The sequence below is a fragment of the Pristiophorus japonicus genome, chromosome 6 (genome assembly GCF_044704955.1).
Source record: "Pristiophorus japonicus isolate sPriJap1 chromosome 6, sPriJap1.hap1, whole genome shotgun sequence".
In the NCBI taxonomy this organism is placed as follows: Eukaryota; Metazoa; Chordata; class Chondrichthyes; family Pristiophoridae; genus Pristiophorus; species Pristiophorus japonicus.
The window spans coordinates 197,056,960-197,074,767 of NC_091982.1; the positions used below are offsets into that span (position 1 = coordinate 197,056,960).

The 17,808-nt window shown below is 45.2% G+C and overlaps 1 protein-coding gene across 6 annotated transcripts in view; it reads right to left on the reverse strand.

Moving 5' to 3' along the window:
* The window catches only part of ccdc150 (coiled-coil domain containing 150), a 169,544-nt gene that overhangs the window by 91,962 nt on the left and 59,774 nt on the right, over window positions 1–17,808 (reverse strand). For all 6 annotated transcript variants that reach the window (XM_070883527.1, XM_070883529.1, XM_070883525.1 and 3 more), the window contains one exon: window positions 5,042–5,134. In XM_070883527.1, the coding sequence (XP_070739628.1) occupies window positions 5,042–5,134 (93 nt within the window). The remainder of the gene's footprint in view (window positions 1–5,041; window positions 5,135–17,808) is intronic.

A 17,808-nucleotide genomic window follows, 5' to 3' on the forward strand; every position in this document is an offset into this window, starting at 1 on the left:
GTCTCTCCTCCCTCTCCCCGCTCTCCTTCTTCCTCCTCCTCCTCCCTCTCTCCCTCCCTCCCTCCCTCCCTCTCCCTCCCTCCCTCTCCCTCTCTCCCCCCCTCCCTCTCCCCTCTCTCCCCCTCCCTCTCCCTCTCTCCCCCCTCCCTCTCCCTCTCTCCCCCCCTCCCTCTCCCTCTCTCCCCCCCTCCCTCCCCCCGACCCGAACCGAACCAAACCTCCCCGACCCAACCCAACGCCACCTACCTGTAAATCTGGTGCCGGGGACGGGCCCTGCCCGAAGTCTCGGGCCGGCCCGTTCAGCCTTCGGTCCCGAAAGGCCTGCCTGAAGCACTTTCACACAGGTAGGAAGATGGTTTATTTAATCTTTTCTTTGTTTATAAATGTTTATTCAGGTTGGATTTATTTGTATAATATTTGTATAAGTATAAATAAGGATTTATTATAGAATTTAATGACTTCCCTCCCCCCCCCCCCACCTCGTTCTGGACGCCTAATTTGTAACCTGCGCCTGATTTTTTAATGTGTAGAACAGGTTTTTTCAGTTCTACAAAAATCTTCACTTGCTCCATTCTACTTTAGTTTGGAGTAAGTTTTCACTGTGGAAACTTTCAATCAGGCGTCAGTGGCCGGACACGCCCCCTTTTGAAGAAAAAATTCTGTTCCAATGTAGAACTGTTCTACCTGACTAGAACTGCAGAAAAAAAAATGTGGAGAATTGCGATTTCTAAGATAGTCCGTTCTCCACCAGTTGCTCCTAAAAATCAGGAGCAAATCATGTGGAAACTTGGGCCCCACATTATATTCCATTTGCCATATTCTTGCCCACTCACTTAGCATGTCTACATCCCCTTTGCATCTTCCTACAACTTACATTCCCATCTAGCTTTGTATCATCAGCAAACTTGGATATATTACATTTGGTCCCCTCATACAAATTACTGATATAGATTGTGAATAGCTGGGGCCCAAGCACCGATCCTTGCGGAACCCCACAAGTTACAGCTTGTTAACCCGAAAATGACCCGTTTAATCCTACTCTCTGTTTTCTGTCCGTTAACCAATCCTCAATCTATGCTAGTATATTACCCCCAATCCCATGATCCTTAATTTTATTTAATAACCTCTTGTGTGGCACCTTATCGAATGCCTTCTGAAAATCCAAATACATCACATCCACTGGTTCCCCCCTTATCTATTCTCCTAGTTGCAACCTCAAAAAACTAACAGATTTGTCAAACATGATTTCCCTTTCATAAATCCTTGTGGATTCTGCCCAATCTTATTATTATTTTCTAAATGCTCTGTTACCATCTCCTTAATAATAGATTCTAGCATTTTCGCTACGACTGATGTCAGGCTAACTGGTCTGTACTTCCCCGTTTTCTCTCTCCCGCCTTTCTTAACTAGCGGGGTTACATTAGATACCTTACAATCTGCGGGTACTGTTCGAGAGTCTATGGAATTTTGGAACATGACATTGCATCCACTATCTCTATAGGCACATCTTTCAAAACCCTAGGATGTAGGCCATCAGGCCGAGAGGATTTATCGGCTTTCAGTCCCATTAATTTCTCCAGTACTATTTTTTTTTTACTAATACTAATTTTTTTTCAGTTCCTCATTCTCGCTAGACCCTTGATTCTCCACTTTTTCCAGGAAGTTTTTTGTGCCTTCCTCTGTGAAGACAGACACAAAGGGTCCGAAATTGTCCCTTTCTATAAGGCCTCTAGCCGCCTGAAAGCAGCGGCCACGGGTCGGTGCGGAATAGCCGCTGAGTCTCAATGGAAGGGCCGCCATTTAAAAAAATTGTCCTTCCTCAGGTTTGGAAGGGGACCGCTCTGCCTGTTTTCCCTTTCGGAAATTGCCTCTTTCCTGGAAATGCCCTGTGGGAGCGGCGCCACCGGTCGATGCCGCTGGCAGCTTTTGTTGTCGGAACACTTTCTGTGGCTTGGCAGCACGGCCGCCCATGAAGGGTAGCTGGTGCTGCCGGCTTCGCCATGTTATTTTTTTTTTGTCGGCCAACTGCCAGGTTGGGCCGACAATTATGGCCGCGGGTTCAGCCGGGCCGCCAACAGGCAGCCTGGCACCCCCTCTGGCCCGGCCGAAACCCTCCCTGGTGGCCCAATGTTTGCCACTTAAGTGGCTGCAGAGTTCGCAGCGGCCCTCCCCTTTAACTGAAGGGGAGAGACGTTGTGACATGTCAGCGCGATGACCTCATCAGCGCGGATGGAGTATAATGTTGGAAAGTGTGAGGTTATGCACTTTGGCAGAAAAAAATCAAAGAGCAAGTTATTATTTAAACGGAGAAAAATTGCGAAGTGCTGCAGTACAGTGGGACCTGGGAGTACTTGTGCATGAAACACAATAGTATGCAGGTACAATAAGTAATCAGGAAGGCAAATGGAATGTTGGCCTTTATTGTAAGGGGGATAGAGTATAAAAACAGAGAAGTCCTGCTATAACTGTACAGGGTATTGGTGAGGTCACACCTGGAGTACTGCATACAGTTTTGGTCTCCGTATTTACATGTAGATTAAAGTCCCCCATGATTACTTGCATTGGAGGCTGTTCAGAGAAGGTTCACTAGTTGATTCCGGAGGTGAGGGGGTTGACTTATGAAGATAGATTGAGTAGGTTGGGCTATACTCATTGGGGTTCAGAAAAGGTGATCTTATCGAAACATTTAAGATAATGAGGCGGCTCGACAAGGTGGCAGGCAGTGACTAGTGGGGTACTGCAAGGTTCTGTGCTGGGGCCCCAGCTGTTTACACTGTACATTAATGATTTAGACGAGGGGATTAAATGTAGTATCTCCAAATTTGCGGATGACACGAAGTTGGGTAGCAGTGTGAGCTGCGAGGAGGATGCTATGAGGCTGCAGAGTGACTTGGATAGGTTAGGTGAGTGGGCAAATGCATGGCAGATGAAATATAATGTGGATAAATGTGAGGTTATCCACTTTGGTGGTAAAAACAGGAGAGATAGACTATTATCTGAATGGTGACAGATTAGGAAAAGGGGAGGTGCAACGAGACCTGGGTGTCATGGTACATCAGTCATTGAAGGTTGGCATGCAGGTACAGCAGGCGGTTAAGAAAGCAAATGGCATGTTGGCCTTCATAGCGAGGGGATTTGAGTACAGGGGCAGGGAGGTGTTACTACAGTTGTACAGGGCCTTGGTGAGGCCACACCTGGAGTATTGTGTACAGTTTTGGTCTCCTAACTTGAGGAAGGACATTCTTGCTATTGAGGGAGTGCAGCGAAGGTTCACCAGACTGATTCCCGGGATGGCGGGACTGACCTATCAAGAAAGACTGGATCAACTGGGCTTGTATTCACTGGAGTTCAGAAGAATGAGAGGGGACCTCATAGAAACGTTTAAAATTCTGATGGGTTCAGACAGGTTAGATGCAGGAAGAATGTTCCCAATGTTGGGGAAGTCCAGAACCAGGGGTCACAGTCTAAGGATAAGGGGTAAGCCATTTAGGACCGAGATGAGGAGAAACTTCTTCACCCGGAGAGTGGTGAACCTGTGGAATTCTCTACCACAGAAAGTTGTTGAGGCCAATTCACTAAATATATTCAAAAAGGAGTTAGATGTAGTCCTTATTACTCGGGGGATCAAGGGGTATGGCGAGAAAGCAGGAATGAGGTACTGAAGTTGCATGTTCAGCCATGATCTCATTGAATGGTGGTGCAGGATCGAAGGGCCGAATGGCCTACTCCTGCACCTATTTTCTATGTTTCTATATCCATTCTGTCACTAAGACCGCCCATTTCCACCTGCATAATAATGCTCGAGTCTGCCCTTGCCTCAACTTATCTGCTGCCGTAACCCTAATCTGTGCCTTTATTACCGCTAGACTTAACTATTTCAAAGCAGTGCTGGCTGGCCACCCGTGTTCTACCTTCCATAAACTTGAGGTCATCCAAAACTCTGCCGCCCGTGTCTTAACGCACACCAAATCCCACTTGCCCATCTACCCTGTGCTCACTGACCTACATTGGCTCCCTGTTAAGCAACGGCTTGATTTAAAAATTCTCATCCTGATTTTCAAATCCCTCCATGGCCTCGCCCCTCCTCATCTCTATAATCTCCTCCAGTCCTATAATCCCCGTAGACCTCTGTGCGCTGCCTATTCTGGCCTTTAGAACATCCCCAATTTTATTTGCTCCGCCATTGGTGATCGTGTCTTCAGCTGCCTAGGTCCTAAGCTCTGGAATTCCCTCCGTAAACCTCTCCAGTTTTCCTTCATCCTTTAAGATGTTCCTTAAAGTGTACAGGGCCTTGGTGAAGCCTCACCAGGAATATTGTGTTCAGTTTTGGTCTCCTAATCTGAGGAAGGACGTTCTTGCTATTGAGGGAGTGCAGCGAAGGTTCACCAGACTGATTCCCGGGATGGCAGGACTGACATATGAGGAGAGACTGGATCGACTGGGCCTTTATACACTGGAGTTTAGAAGAATGAGAGGGGATCTAATAGAAACATATAAAATTCTGACAGGACTGGACAGGTTAGATGCAGGAAGAATGTTCCCGATGTTGGGGATGTCCAGAACCAGGGGACGTCCAGAACCAGGGGACATAGTCTAAGGATAAGGGGTAAGCCATTTAGGACTGAGATGAGGAGAAACTTCTTCACTCAGAGAGTTGTTAATCTGTGGAATTCCCTACTACAGAGAGTTGTTGATGTCAGTTCATTGGATAAATTCAAGAGGGAGTTAGATATGGCCCTTACGGCTAAAGGGATCAAGGGATATGGAGAGAAAGCAGGAAAGGGGTACTGAGGTGAATGATCAGCCATGATCTTATTGAATGATGGTGCAGGGCCGAATAGCCTACTCCTGCACCTATTTTCTATGTTACCTCTGCCATTTGCTATAACATCTCCTTATATGGCTTGGTGTCAAATTTTATTTTTGATAACACTCTTGAGAAGCTCCTTGAGAAGTTTTATTATGTCAAAGAGGCTATATAAATATAAGTTGTTGTTGTTAATAGTACGGAACAATTGCCTTTGAGGATTTTACTGCCTACCTGCTGATATTCGAGAGTGGCCAGTCGCTCTACAAGATGTCCATTTTCTTTCTCTTGTTTCTTCAAGGCAGCAGTCAATGCATCCACGTCAAGCTGCAAAAAATGGTTAATCTTTCAATAAGTATCAAAATGATTACCATGTCGATGTTTATCTTTTAAATAATTATCTAATTATCTCAATATTTATTTTCATACCCAGAAGAACTTAACCTCTCAACTGAATTGTATCATATCATGAAATCATCATAACTAGTACAAAACAAAATATGGTACAATACTTGTGCTTCCAGCTGCTCAAAGTCACGCTGAGGGTTTCTAAGCTTGAGGGGCAACTGGATGCACTGCAGAGTATATCGGTGACTGAATGTTCCCTCGATCGCAGGTTCCAGGAGGTGGTCACTCCACAGCCACATAGAGTTCAGAATAGCAAGTGGGTGGCCATCCGGAAGGGTAGGAAGAGGCAGGCAGTGCAGGAATCCTTCGGGAGCGTAGTACTCTCAAACTGATATTCAACATTGAATACCCAGTGAGGGAGACGACAACTCGAAGGGGTGCAGTCTCGAGCCTGACACCATGAGGCAAAGGACTGCACAGGTGTGTATAGCAAAATGTAGGAATGCAGTAGTAATTGGGGATTCGACAGTCATTGTGAGACCCGTATGGTATGTTGCCTCCCTGATGCCAGCAGTTTGGTGGGAATAGGGTCGAGGGAGCAGGAATTGGGTCTCGTGGATGAGATGAGCGCGGAGAGCTCATGAGGGGAAGATTGGAGAGAAACTAGAGAAAGATGTGAGTTCAGGGCTAGGGCAAGGGGGAACCTTCGAGGAAGTTTGGCCCAGTGGGATAGGGGAAGGAAGGCAATTGGCAGAGGCAGCTGAACGGATGGTCTCAATCTTAGAGACAAAGAAGTCCATGAGCTCCTTACACTTGTTCTCGGAGGTGAGGGCGGGGAAGACAGGGGTTTAAGAAGGCGGCAGAGAAGAGGAGGGATTTCTGAAATGTGTTCAGGAGAATTTTCTTGATAAGTATGTTTTGCGCCCAACGAGGAAGGAGGCATTCCTGTATCGAGTCCTGGGAATGAAGTGGGTCAAGTGGAGATTGTCATCACAGTCAGGGAACATCTCGGGAATAGTGATCATAATATCATAAGGTTTTGATTAGTTATGGAGAAGGACAAGGAGCAATCTAGAATAAAAACACTTAACTGGAAGACATCTTATTTCAATGAATTGAGGAGGAATCTGGCTCGGGTAAATTGGAATCAAAGATTGGCAGGCAGAAATGTAATGGAGCAATGTGCAGCCTTTAAAGAAGAGATGGTTTGGGTACAGTCTAGGTATGGTCCCACAAAGGGGAAAGGGAGGGCAACCAAAGCCAGACCTCGCTGGGGATGAAGGAGTTAGAGAGTAGGATGAAGCAGAAAAAGCAGGGGCGTATGACAGATGTCAGCTTGATAATATAAGGGAGAATCAGGCAGAATATAAAAAGTACAAAGCACAAGCGAAAAAGGAAATAAGAGGGACAATGAGACAGAACAAGAATAGATTGGTGGCTAACATAAAGGGGAATCCAAAGGTCTTCTATAGGCATATTAACAGTAAAAGGGTCGTCAGTGGAGTGGTAGGCCGATTAGGGACTAAAATGAAGATCTATTGGTGGAAGCACAAGACACGGCTTAGGTACTAAATGAGTACTTTGCATCTGTATTTACCAAGGAACAGGACTTTGACAAAGCTATGGTAAATGAGGAGGTTGCTGGGATACTGGATGAGATGCATCCTAGATTGCTGAGAGAAGCAAGGGTAGAAACCTTCCAAGCCTTCTTAGATACACAGGTGGTGCCAAAGGAATGGAGTACCCTTGTTCAAAAAGGGGGAGAAGGATAAACCTGGCAATTACAGGCCAGTTAGTTTAATGTTGTGGTGGGGAAGCTTTTAGAAACAATAATCCGGGAGAAAATTAACAGCCACTTGAACCAGCATGGACGAATAAAGGAGAGCCAGCACAGATCTGTTAAGGGCAAATTGTATTTGACTAACTTGATTCAGATTTTTGATGAGGTAATAAAGAGGGTGGATGAGGGCAGTGCAGTTGATGTTGTGCATATGGACTTTCAAAGGGTGTTTGATAAAGTACCACATATTAGGCTTGTTATTAAAATTGAAGTTCATGAGATAAAAGGGGTAATCGCAGCATGGATACAAAATTGAGTAAGGGTCAGAAAACAGAGAGTTGTAGTGAATGGTTGTTTTTCGTACTGGAGAGATATATATAGTGGAGTTCCCCAAGGTTCAGTACAAGGACCACGGCTGTTTTTGATATACATTAATGACTTAGATCTGGGGATACAGCGCACAATTTCAAAATTTGCAGATGACCCAAAACTTGGAAATGTAGTAAATACTGAGGAAGCTAGTAATAGACTTCAAGAGGCCATAGACAGGCTGGTGGAATGGGCGGAAACATGGCAGATGAAATGCAACGCAGAAAAGTATGATGTGATATATTTTGGTAGGAAGAATGAGGAGAGATAATACATGCTAAAATGGTACAATTTTAAAGAGGTGCAAGAAGAGGGAGACCTGGGGGTGCTTGGGCACAAATCTTTGAAGGTGGCAGGACAGATTAACAAAGCAGTTCATAAGGCATGTGGAATCCTGGGCTTTATAAATAGAGGTACAGAGTACAAAAGCCATAAAGTTATGCTAAACCTATATAAAACAGCAGATCAGCCCCAGCTACAGTCTTTACTGGGCACCACACTTTAGGAAGGATGTGAAAGCTTTGGAGCAGGTACAGAAGAGATTTACTAGAATAGTTCCAGGGATGAGGGATTACAGCTACATGGATAGACTGAAGAAGTTGGGGTTCTTCTCCTTACAGCAGCAAAGGCTAAGAAGAGATTTGATGGAGGTGTTTAAAATCACAAAGGACTAGACTTTGCATCAGTGTCCAGATCGCCCAAAAGTGGGCGATATTTCCAGTGTTAGCGTTTATATTGTTTTTTGTGATCACGGGAATATTGCTAATTTTCAAACCCACTAGTTTCCACTTTATAATTTGGACGTTAGCTGTAGCAATATGAAATGGGCGTTAGCATTTTTTTCAGTCATGCAAGGCCAGCGTCCATAGGTCTTTTCCGCCTTTCAGGGGAAAGAGAGAGTGAGAGAGAGAAGAAAGCTGGTGGAGAGATGGTACTGTTTTGGAGAGCCTGTAGTAAATTTTGAGTTTTTCCTTGTGATTATTTGAGATGGAATCAATTGAATTAACTGAAAGAAGGATGAGTGAAGAGGAGGGAGGAGTGGCGGGGCAGGAGAAATGGGAGGACGTAGGTGTGCCAAGCGCTTTAGTGAGGACGCCAATGCTGCCTTAGTGGCAGAAGTGGAGCATAAGTGGTCACAATTGACCCGGGGTCGGCGTGGGAAACCTCTCCCAGGTTTATCAAAGGATTTGGAGTGAGATAGCAGAGGTGATATCTGCTGTCACTCATGAGGTTCGTGAGCCGAACCAGTGCCGCAAGCGCTGGAACGACCTTGTTGGATCAGGCAGAGTAAGTATTAAATTTATTTATATAATAAATTGTAATGGTAATGATGCAATGATTAATTTAAATGCAGATCTGATACATTGTGGTAATCATTTAATTCAAACCTCGATCTTAAACAAGTTATTTGCAGATGGTAGATATAACCATGCATGTGATATGTATAACATTTATGGTGGACTAGCATGTGTGTTATGTAATATTATTATTAATAACATGTCAGTAATCTGCTATCTGTTGTATCTGTATCTGTAAAAAATACCTAGCAATGATCTTATGCCATGCCCTTCTATTGTCACTTTTTGTAGAAAAAACATTTGAAGAATAGGGCCAAGCAGCGGCGCACGGGTGGCGGCCCAGCGGACCTATGTGCCCTCACTGATTTCGAGGAGCTGGCGCTGGCACTTGTGGGCATCCACAACCGGTCGGTCACCCGTGCTGCGTCGGAACCTGTCCTCATGCCACGTGAGTAAAGTATAAACCATTGGGTGATGTAAAGTAAATTAATGCCACTCATATTCGTATAATATGATTGATGATATGATGTATTTTATTGATGAAATGTTACGTAATGTTATGAAATTAATGATGGGATCATGACAATCAAAGTAATGCAGATTTTGTACTATCATGATGTTCATTAAATGTGATGTCTCTCGTTATTTTTTATAGCAGTAGTGTTGCTCTCGTGCATATGCCTGTGTAGCGTTTGGATTCCCATGTGACCCTAGCACCCCCTTCTCCTCTAATTTCCTCATTTATGTTTTCTAGCTCAGCCAAGAGCGCAGGCCCTCCAATTGGAACCGCGGCAAGCTATGGATCTGGCGGCGGTGGTACTTGTTTCTGGGGGCGAGGAACCCCGTATCTCGCCCGTCCTGCTGCAGGTCCTCCTCTCCACTGAAGACAGCGAAGGGGTGGAGGAGGAGCCTGCAGCAGTAGCTTCCAATGTTCCTGCGGCCACGTCCTCTTCGACTGAGGAGGTAGCGGGTCCAAGTGGGGCCAAGCGGAGATTAGTTCGGCGCAATAGGACTGCTCCAAGAGCGGTAGATTTGAGCGTGGACATGGTCAACTTGTCCAGAAGGAGCGTCGAAATTGGTCGGGAACTCCTCCAAGCAATGGGAGGTTTATCTGAACATGTTGCCATGCTATCCGCTAACCTGAAAGAGAAGATGACGCGGATAGCAGTGTCCTTGGTGATAATAGCCAGGAACACTAGTGCCAGAGGGCTATCAGTGGTCCCGGAATCCGCTGCTGCACCCCAAGGTGCTGCACCCCTCTTGCCAGAGACACATGAGGAAGCTCTTACTTCTGGCTCAGAGGACATTCCTCGGAAATGTCCTCTCTATCATCGGCCCAAACAACAGATCTGCCATCACCCCCCCCACCCACCGACCGAAGCAGCGCTTGAGCACTGCAGCATAGCGGCTTGGAGTTGGTAGGAGAAGGGGAAGAGGTGGGGTATAGACCCGGGCGGGGCGGTGGGCGGGAAGGAAAGGAGGGGTGTGACCGCAGGTAGTGATGGAGTGTTTTTTTTTAAATTTGTTGCACGTTTAGTTTTTTTTTAATTGTTGCCTGTAGGGTGGGTGGGTGGGTTACTAGGTTAGTTGTTTAAATTGTTTGTTGTTTTTAAATGTTTCACTGTTGGGGTGGTTTGGGGGAGGGGGGTGCATGCATTTTTATTAACAACAAATACAGCAAGGATTTTATTTACTGTGTGTTTAAAATGTTAAAATGTTCAAAGTTTGGGTTGTGTTGTGTTATTTTTTTTCTGAGTACATTTTTAAAAAATTATTTTAAAAAATGTATTTAACTTAACATTGTTGTGCATTGTCTTCAGATAGTTGTAACGTTAAACATTGGCGAGTCCATACCATGAAAAGCAAACATTAAACGTAACGTAAATCAGCTGCAACTGTCACCAACGTAATGCAAACCAGTCATTTATGAGCTGCAGACCCAACAGTCTTGCAGCTGCGTAAATATCACCAACGTTATTTCAAGCAAAGCATTCATTTATGAGCTGCTGACGCAACAGTCTTGCAGCTGCATAGCCACCCGGGGCCCTTTCTGCTGTCTAGAGGGGAATGGGGGCATGGTTTCAATGTCAGCCTGATTGTCTTCCCAAAGGTCATCATCCACCTCCACTTTTTCCTCTTCCGCTTCTCCTCTCCTGAGGTGGACTGGCAGTCCCATCTGGCAATTTTTGTCCCCTCCTGATAGCCAAGTTATGCAGCATGCAGTACACCACAATGAATTGAACGACCTGCTCAGGGTGGTATTGTAATTCACTTCCTGAGTGGTCCAGGCATCTGAAGCACGGCTTAAGTACTCCAATTGTCTTTTCGACGCTAATGCGTGTGGCTATGTGGCTTTCATTGTATCGCTTCTCAGCTTCTGCTTGGGGCTTACGCAGGGGAATCATTCGCCAGCTGGTAAGACCATATCCTTTATCCAACCGTGACCTTGTGGCTGACTCTTGAACAGGTCAGATACAGTGCTCTCACGCAAGATGTGCGCATCATGGATGCTGCCTGGAAATTTTGCATTTACTGCCATGATTATTTGCTTGTGGTTGACAATGAGTTGCACATTCAGGGAGTGGAATCCCTTGCGCTTCCGAAAAACCTCTACATCCTGAAAAGGTGCTCGCATGGTGATGTGTGTGCAATCTATTGCTCCCTGCACCTTGGGGAAGTTTGCTATTCTCGAAAAACCTGGAGCCCTCTCACTCTGTGCCTCCCTGGTCATAGGGAAGCTTATAAAGTCCATCCTCCGAGCGTAAAGGGCATTCAGTCACCTGTCAAATGCAGCAGTGTGTGACATACTGAGAGCTAGCACAAATGTCGCCAACTGAGGTCTGAAAGCAGCCCAATGCAGACAAGTAAAGTGCCGCAGTAACCTTGATCTCAACGGACAGTGCGGTTCCAATGGTGCTGTTAGGCTGCAGATCTCCCTTAATGAGCTGGCATACCTCACTGATGACCTGTTTCGGAAGTGCAGTCTCTGAAGGCACGTGCTCTCGGAAGTTCAGGTAAGACCGCTTCTCCCTGTAAGTGCGTCGGGTGTAAGTTCTCCTCCTCCTCAGTCTGCCACCTCTTTGATTGGGCACATAATGCTCTTCAACATACCTTCTCCCATCTCTACTCTGCAGCATGTGAGTAGTCATCAATACTGGCTGAGAAATTACAGGCCCCATTACAATTACTATTATACGTATTCTTCAGAAATAATACATTTTCCTCTGAAAACTCATAAAAGAAAGTCCACAATATGATAAGATGTTTCTTCAGATTTTATATTCACCTTAAAATAACTCACAGAGTAAATCAAAACTCCCCAGAACTTGAAGCAGCCTTTTATATGAAAAGTTATTTGATTTACAAAATGGATTCCATAACGCTGGGTTAAGGTCAGGTGAATGCAGTTTTTTTCCAGCGTTTTTTTGGGCGAGCGATGTTTTAGGCGATTTGTAGGCGAGATGCCGAAAGTAACGCTCGGCGATATTCTGGGCAGTTTCTGGGCGTTAGTTTCCTTTAAAAACTGTATTCTGGCCGGTGCACTATTGTTGACGTCATAAAAATATGGACGGGCGGTTTAACTAATTCTCTGCGTTAACTTGATGCCGAAACTAATGCTGCCGATAAATGGACGTTAGTTTCCATTTTGGGGGAAAATGGGCGATAAATGGGCATTATACTTCATCTCAGCGTTTAAATAGGCAGTAAGTGGACGGAATCAAAGCAAAACTAATGGAAAGTCTAGCCCAAAGGGTTTAGATAGAGTAAATAAAGAGAAACTGTTTCCAACTGCAGAAAGGTCGAGAACCAGAGGGCACAAATTCAATATTAGCCTTCAAAAGGGAAGTGGATGAAAACTTGGAGAAAAAAATTAAAGGAATATGGGAAAAGATTGGGGGAGTGGGACTAAATGGATTGCTCTTCGAAAGAGCCGATGCTGAGTCGACGGATCGAATGGCCTTCTTCTGTGCTGTACTAATGTATGATTTTATGACAACTGATTGCTGCAGGTAGATAATCAGAAATAGGAAGGGGCAAGCAAATGGTTATTACCTTCAGCTGTCTGAAGAACTAACGAGTAATGCTGAAAGACTGATCATGATATAGCTCATCAGCTCCACTCCATAAGGATTGTAAATTCACTTCAGTTACAAACATACAATTCCTTGTTTTGGTGCTGAAACATGAGGATTTTCAACTTTTAATGGAAATGAATACTAAAGGCGTTTTTTATAATGGCTGGCCGATCAACAATGTCAGGCAGCAAGTTGAAAATGTACCCCATCATCTACAATGGGATACACAAAAGGCAGGAAAACTGATAATAGTGCAATACTCAAGAATGTTTTATTCAACATGTCACCATTAGTAGTTCCAGTGTTTACATCCACTCAGTGTAGCCATTTTGAAATACTTGAGAGAAAATCTATTTTATGCTCTTGGACAATAACCTAGTAGACCTGATGAAGATGGATTAATCATTGTTCGCATGCCAGACACGAGACTGCCAAAGCAAGCGCTCTACTCGGAACTCCTTCATGGCAAACGAGCCAAAGGTGGACAGAGGAAACATTACAAGGACACCCTCAAAGCCTCCCTGATAGAAACATAGAAATTTACAGTGCAGGAGGAGGCCATGTCGGCCCATCGTGTCTACGCGGCCGACAAAGAGCTGCACGGCCCTTGGTCAGCAGCCCTGAAGGTTACATATAAACCTATGAACAATGACGGAAAGGCAAACAGCACCCAGCCCAACCAGTCCGCCTCACACAACTGCGACACCCCTTATACTGAAACATTCGACACTCCACCCCAACCGGAGCCATGTGATCTCCTGGGAGAGGCTAAAACCAGATAAAAACCCAGGCCAATTTAGGGAGAAAAAAAATCTGGGAAAATTCCTCTCCGACCCATCCAGACGAACAAAACTAGTCCAGGAGATCACCCTGGCCGTATGTGATTCCCTTCAGTACTTACTATTAATACTGCGTCGGCCAACAAAAGATCATCCAGTCTAATTCCAATTACCAGCTCTAGGTTCGTAACCCTGCAGGTTACGGCACTTTAAGTACTCATCCAACCATCTCTTAAAAATGGTGAGGGTTTCTGCATCCACCACTCTTCCAGGCAGCAAGTTCCAGATCCCCACAACCCTCTGTGTAAAGAAGCCCCCCTCAAATCCTTCCACCAACCACCTTAAAACTATGCTCCCTCGTTATAGATCCCTCCACCAATGGAAATAGACCCTTACTATCCACTATGTCCAGACCCCTCAATATTTTGTACAGCTCAATCTCAACCTCCTCTGTTCCAATGAGAACAAACCCAGCCTATCCAATCTGTCCTCATAACTAAGATTCTCCATTCCAGGCAGCATCCTAGTAAATCTCCTCTGCACCCTCTCTATGCAATCATGTCCTTCCTATAATATGGCGACCAGAACTGCACGCAGTACTCCAGCTGTGGCCTAACCAAAGTATTATACAATTTAAGCATAACGTCCCTGCTCTTATATTCTATGCCGCGGCCAATAAAGACAAGCATTCCATATGCCTTCGTAACCACCTTATCCACCTGGCCTGCTACTTTCAGGGATCTGTGGACAAGACTGCCGAGGCCGTCACAGTCAGCAGTGTCACCCACAGGATGTGGCTTCAGTGCCCAAAGAAGTTTCATAATCTCAGACGAGTGGTCAAGGTCAGTGAATGCATCTTCAAACGCCATCTCCTACCAGCCATACCACGAGCCTCATACATTGCTCAAAGCACGACACCCCCCATCATTCATCTACCAACAATCTCTACAAAACATGAAGCACACCTCACATTCCTAGCTTCATCTCACCTGCTTGGAGGAGACGGTGCTGGTCATTCTTGGCAAGGATATGGTTGAGCCCGTGACCAGCGGCAGGACTGAAAGAATACAAGATGCTGGTATCCTCATACATTATACTCCTTCTTACATCCCACTTTCCCTCTCCCCCCACAATTTCTTCTGATTTACAAGCTGCACATGCTGTAAGCACGTACCTCTTTCTTTACCCCACTCCGCTCACCACAACCGTACTGGGGTAGCATTATATAGATAAAGTTGGATTGTAAAATTTGCTTTGTGGTGGTTTTTATTTCAGCATTGTGGCCAAGAGGTCATGGTGATGGTCAGTAACAGGGGATAAATAAAAGTTAGTTATTAATATTTTAAATAAAGGTTAGTTCTGATTCCTTTAAATAAAGGAGCCACAATTAAATTGATAAGGGTTATTTTTAATCAAAAAAACGTAATTAATTAAGTCAGCTAATTGCTGAGTAGTTGCTGGGTGTGTTTTGCTAAGGTTTAGAGTTTATTTTTGCTTGGTAGTTCAGAGTCTAACTAGAGGGATGGCAGGGCAGCTCATTCCCGTGGACTGCACATTCTATGGCATGTGGAAAGTCCTGGACGCTTCACGATGCCCGTTTGCTCCCCTGACTTTTGAGTCCATGTGTGCAGCAGGTGTCTCCAGCTGCACCAACTCGAGCTCCACATTTTAGAGCTTGAGCAGCGGCTGAAGTCACTGCAGTGCATCCACGAGACTGAGAGCTACGTGGATAGCACGTTTCTAGTGGTTGTCAACCCGCAGCTTAAGAGTGTGAAGGCAGAGAGGGAGTGGGTGACCAGCAGACAGAAGAGAAGAACTCGACAGGTAGTGTAGGAGTCCCCCGAGTCCATCTCACTCTCCAACCGGTATTCTCTTGGGGGCAATGGTGCCTCTGGGGAGTGCAGCCAGAGCCAAGTCCATGGCACCACGGGTGGCTCAGCTGCACGGGGGAGGCGGGGGGGGGAAGAAGAAGAATGGAAGAGCTATAGTGGTAGGGGATTCAAAAGTCAGGGGAACAGACAGGCGTTTCTGCGGCCGCAGACGTGACTCCAGGATGGTATGTTGCCTCCTTGGTGCCAGGGTCAAGGATGACACCGAGCGGCCGCAGGGCATTCTCGGGGGAAGAGGGTGAACTGCCAGAGGTCGTGGTCCATATCGGTACCAAGACATAGATAGAAAGAGGGATGATGTCCTGCAGGCAGAGTTTAAGGAGTTAGGAGGGAGATTAAAAAGCAGGACCTCAAAGGTAGTAATCTCCAGATTACTTCCGGTGCCACGCGCTAGTGAGTACAGAAATAGGAAGCTAGAGCAGATGAATGCATGGCTGAAGAGATGGTGCAGGAGGGAGGGCTTTAAATTCGTGAGGCATTGGGACCACTTCTGGGGAGGTGGGACCTGTACAAGCCAGACGGGTTGCACCTCAACAGAGCCTGAACCAATATCCTCGGGGAGGGGTTTGCTAGTGCTGTTGGGGAGCGTTTAAACTAGCTTGGCAGTGGAATGGGAACCTGAGAATAGATTCAGCAGGGAGGGGAGTAAAGCTGGAATTGGAAAGTAAAAATGTAGAAAGTGAATTTGAAGGACAGAGGAAATGAGGGCTAGGAAGTAGTCAACAAGGAGGTCTGGCTGTGCTAAATGGCATATATTTCAATGCAAGGAGTATAGCGAATAAGGCAGATGAGCTGAGAGCACAGGTAGACACTTGGGAGTATGATATTATAGCTATTACAGAGACATGGCTAAAAGAGGGACAGGTATAGCAGCTCAACATTCCTGGTTACAGGATCTTCAGATGGGATAGCGAGGGGGTGTCAGGGTAATAATTAAAGAAACTATTACAGCTGTGAGGAGGGATGATATGTGAGAGGGATCATCAAACGAGGCCATATGGGTCGAACTGAAAAACAAAAAAGGGGCGCTCACACTGCTGGGAGTGTATTATAAATCCCCAAACAGTGAGAGGGAGATATAAGAGCAAATATGTAGTCAAATTTCTGAGATGTGCAAAAATTATAGGGCAGTAATAGTAGAGGATTTTAACTATCCAAATATTAACTGGGACAAAATTAGTATGAAGTGTATAGAGGGTGCAGAATTCCTAAAATGCAATCAAGAGAACTTTTTTGGCCAGTATGTAGCAAGCCCAACACGGGTGGGGGCGGTTCTGGATTTAGTTTTAGGGAATGAAGCTGGGCAGGTGGAAGGGCTATCAGTGGGAGAGCATTTAGGTGCTAGTGATCATAATTCAATTAGATTTAAGGTAATTATGAAAAAGGAAAAGGATAAACCAGGAATAAAAGTTCTAAATTGGGGAAAAGCCAACTTTGCTAAGCTGAGAGGTGATTTGGCCATAATGGACTAGAAACAGCAACTTGAAGGTAAATCAGTGTCAGAGCAGTGGGAGGATTCAGGCCAAATATGTGCCCTTAAAGAAAATGGGTGGGACTAACAAATCTAGAGCTCCCTGGATGTCGAGGATAAAAATAAAAAGGGAGGCTTATGATAGATACCGAGGGCTCTAGAGGAGTATAGAAAGTCCAGGGATGAAATTAAAAAGGATATTAGGAAAGCAAAGAGAGAACATGTAAAATTCTTGGCAAGTAAAATCAAGGAAAACCCAAAGATGTTTTATAAATATATTAAGAGCAAGATGATAACTAAAGAAAGGGTAGGGCCTATTAGAGACCATGAGGGTAATCTGTGTGTGGAGGCAGAAGATGTGAGTATGGTTCTTAATGAATACTTTGCGTCTGTTTTCACAAAAGAGAGGGGTGATGCACACACTACTATCGAGAAGTGTGAAATATTAGATGAAATAAACATAGTGTAGGAGGAGGTATTAAGGGCTTTAGCAGCTTTGAAAGTGATAAGTCCCCAGGCCCGGATGAAACGTATCTCAGGCTATTAAGTGAAGCAAAAGAGGAAATAGCAGAGGCTTCGATGATCATTTTCCAATCCTCTCTGGCTTCAGGTGTGGTGCCAGAGGATTGGAGGACTGCTAATGTGGTACCTTTGTTTAAGAAGTGAGAAAGAGATAGACCAAGTAATTACAGGCCAGTCAGCCTAACCTCAGTGGTGGGAAAATTATTGGAAAAAATCCTGAAGGACCGGATAAATCTTCACTTAGAAAGACACAGATTAATCAAGGACAGTCAGCACGGATTTGTTAAGGGAAGGTCGTGTCTGACTAACTTGATTGAATTTTTCGAGGAGGTAACCAGGAGGGTCGATGAAGACAAAGTGTATGATGTAGTGTATATGGATTTTAGCAAAGCTTTTGATAAGGTACCACATGGCAGACTGGTCACAAAAGTAAAAGCCCATGGGATCCAGGGCAAAGTGGCAAGTTGGA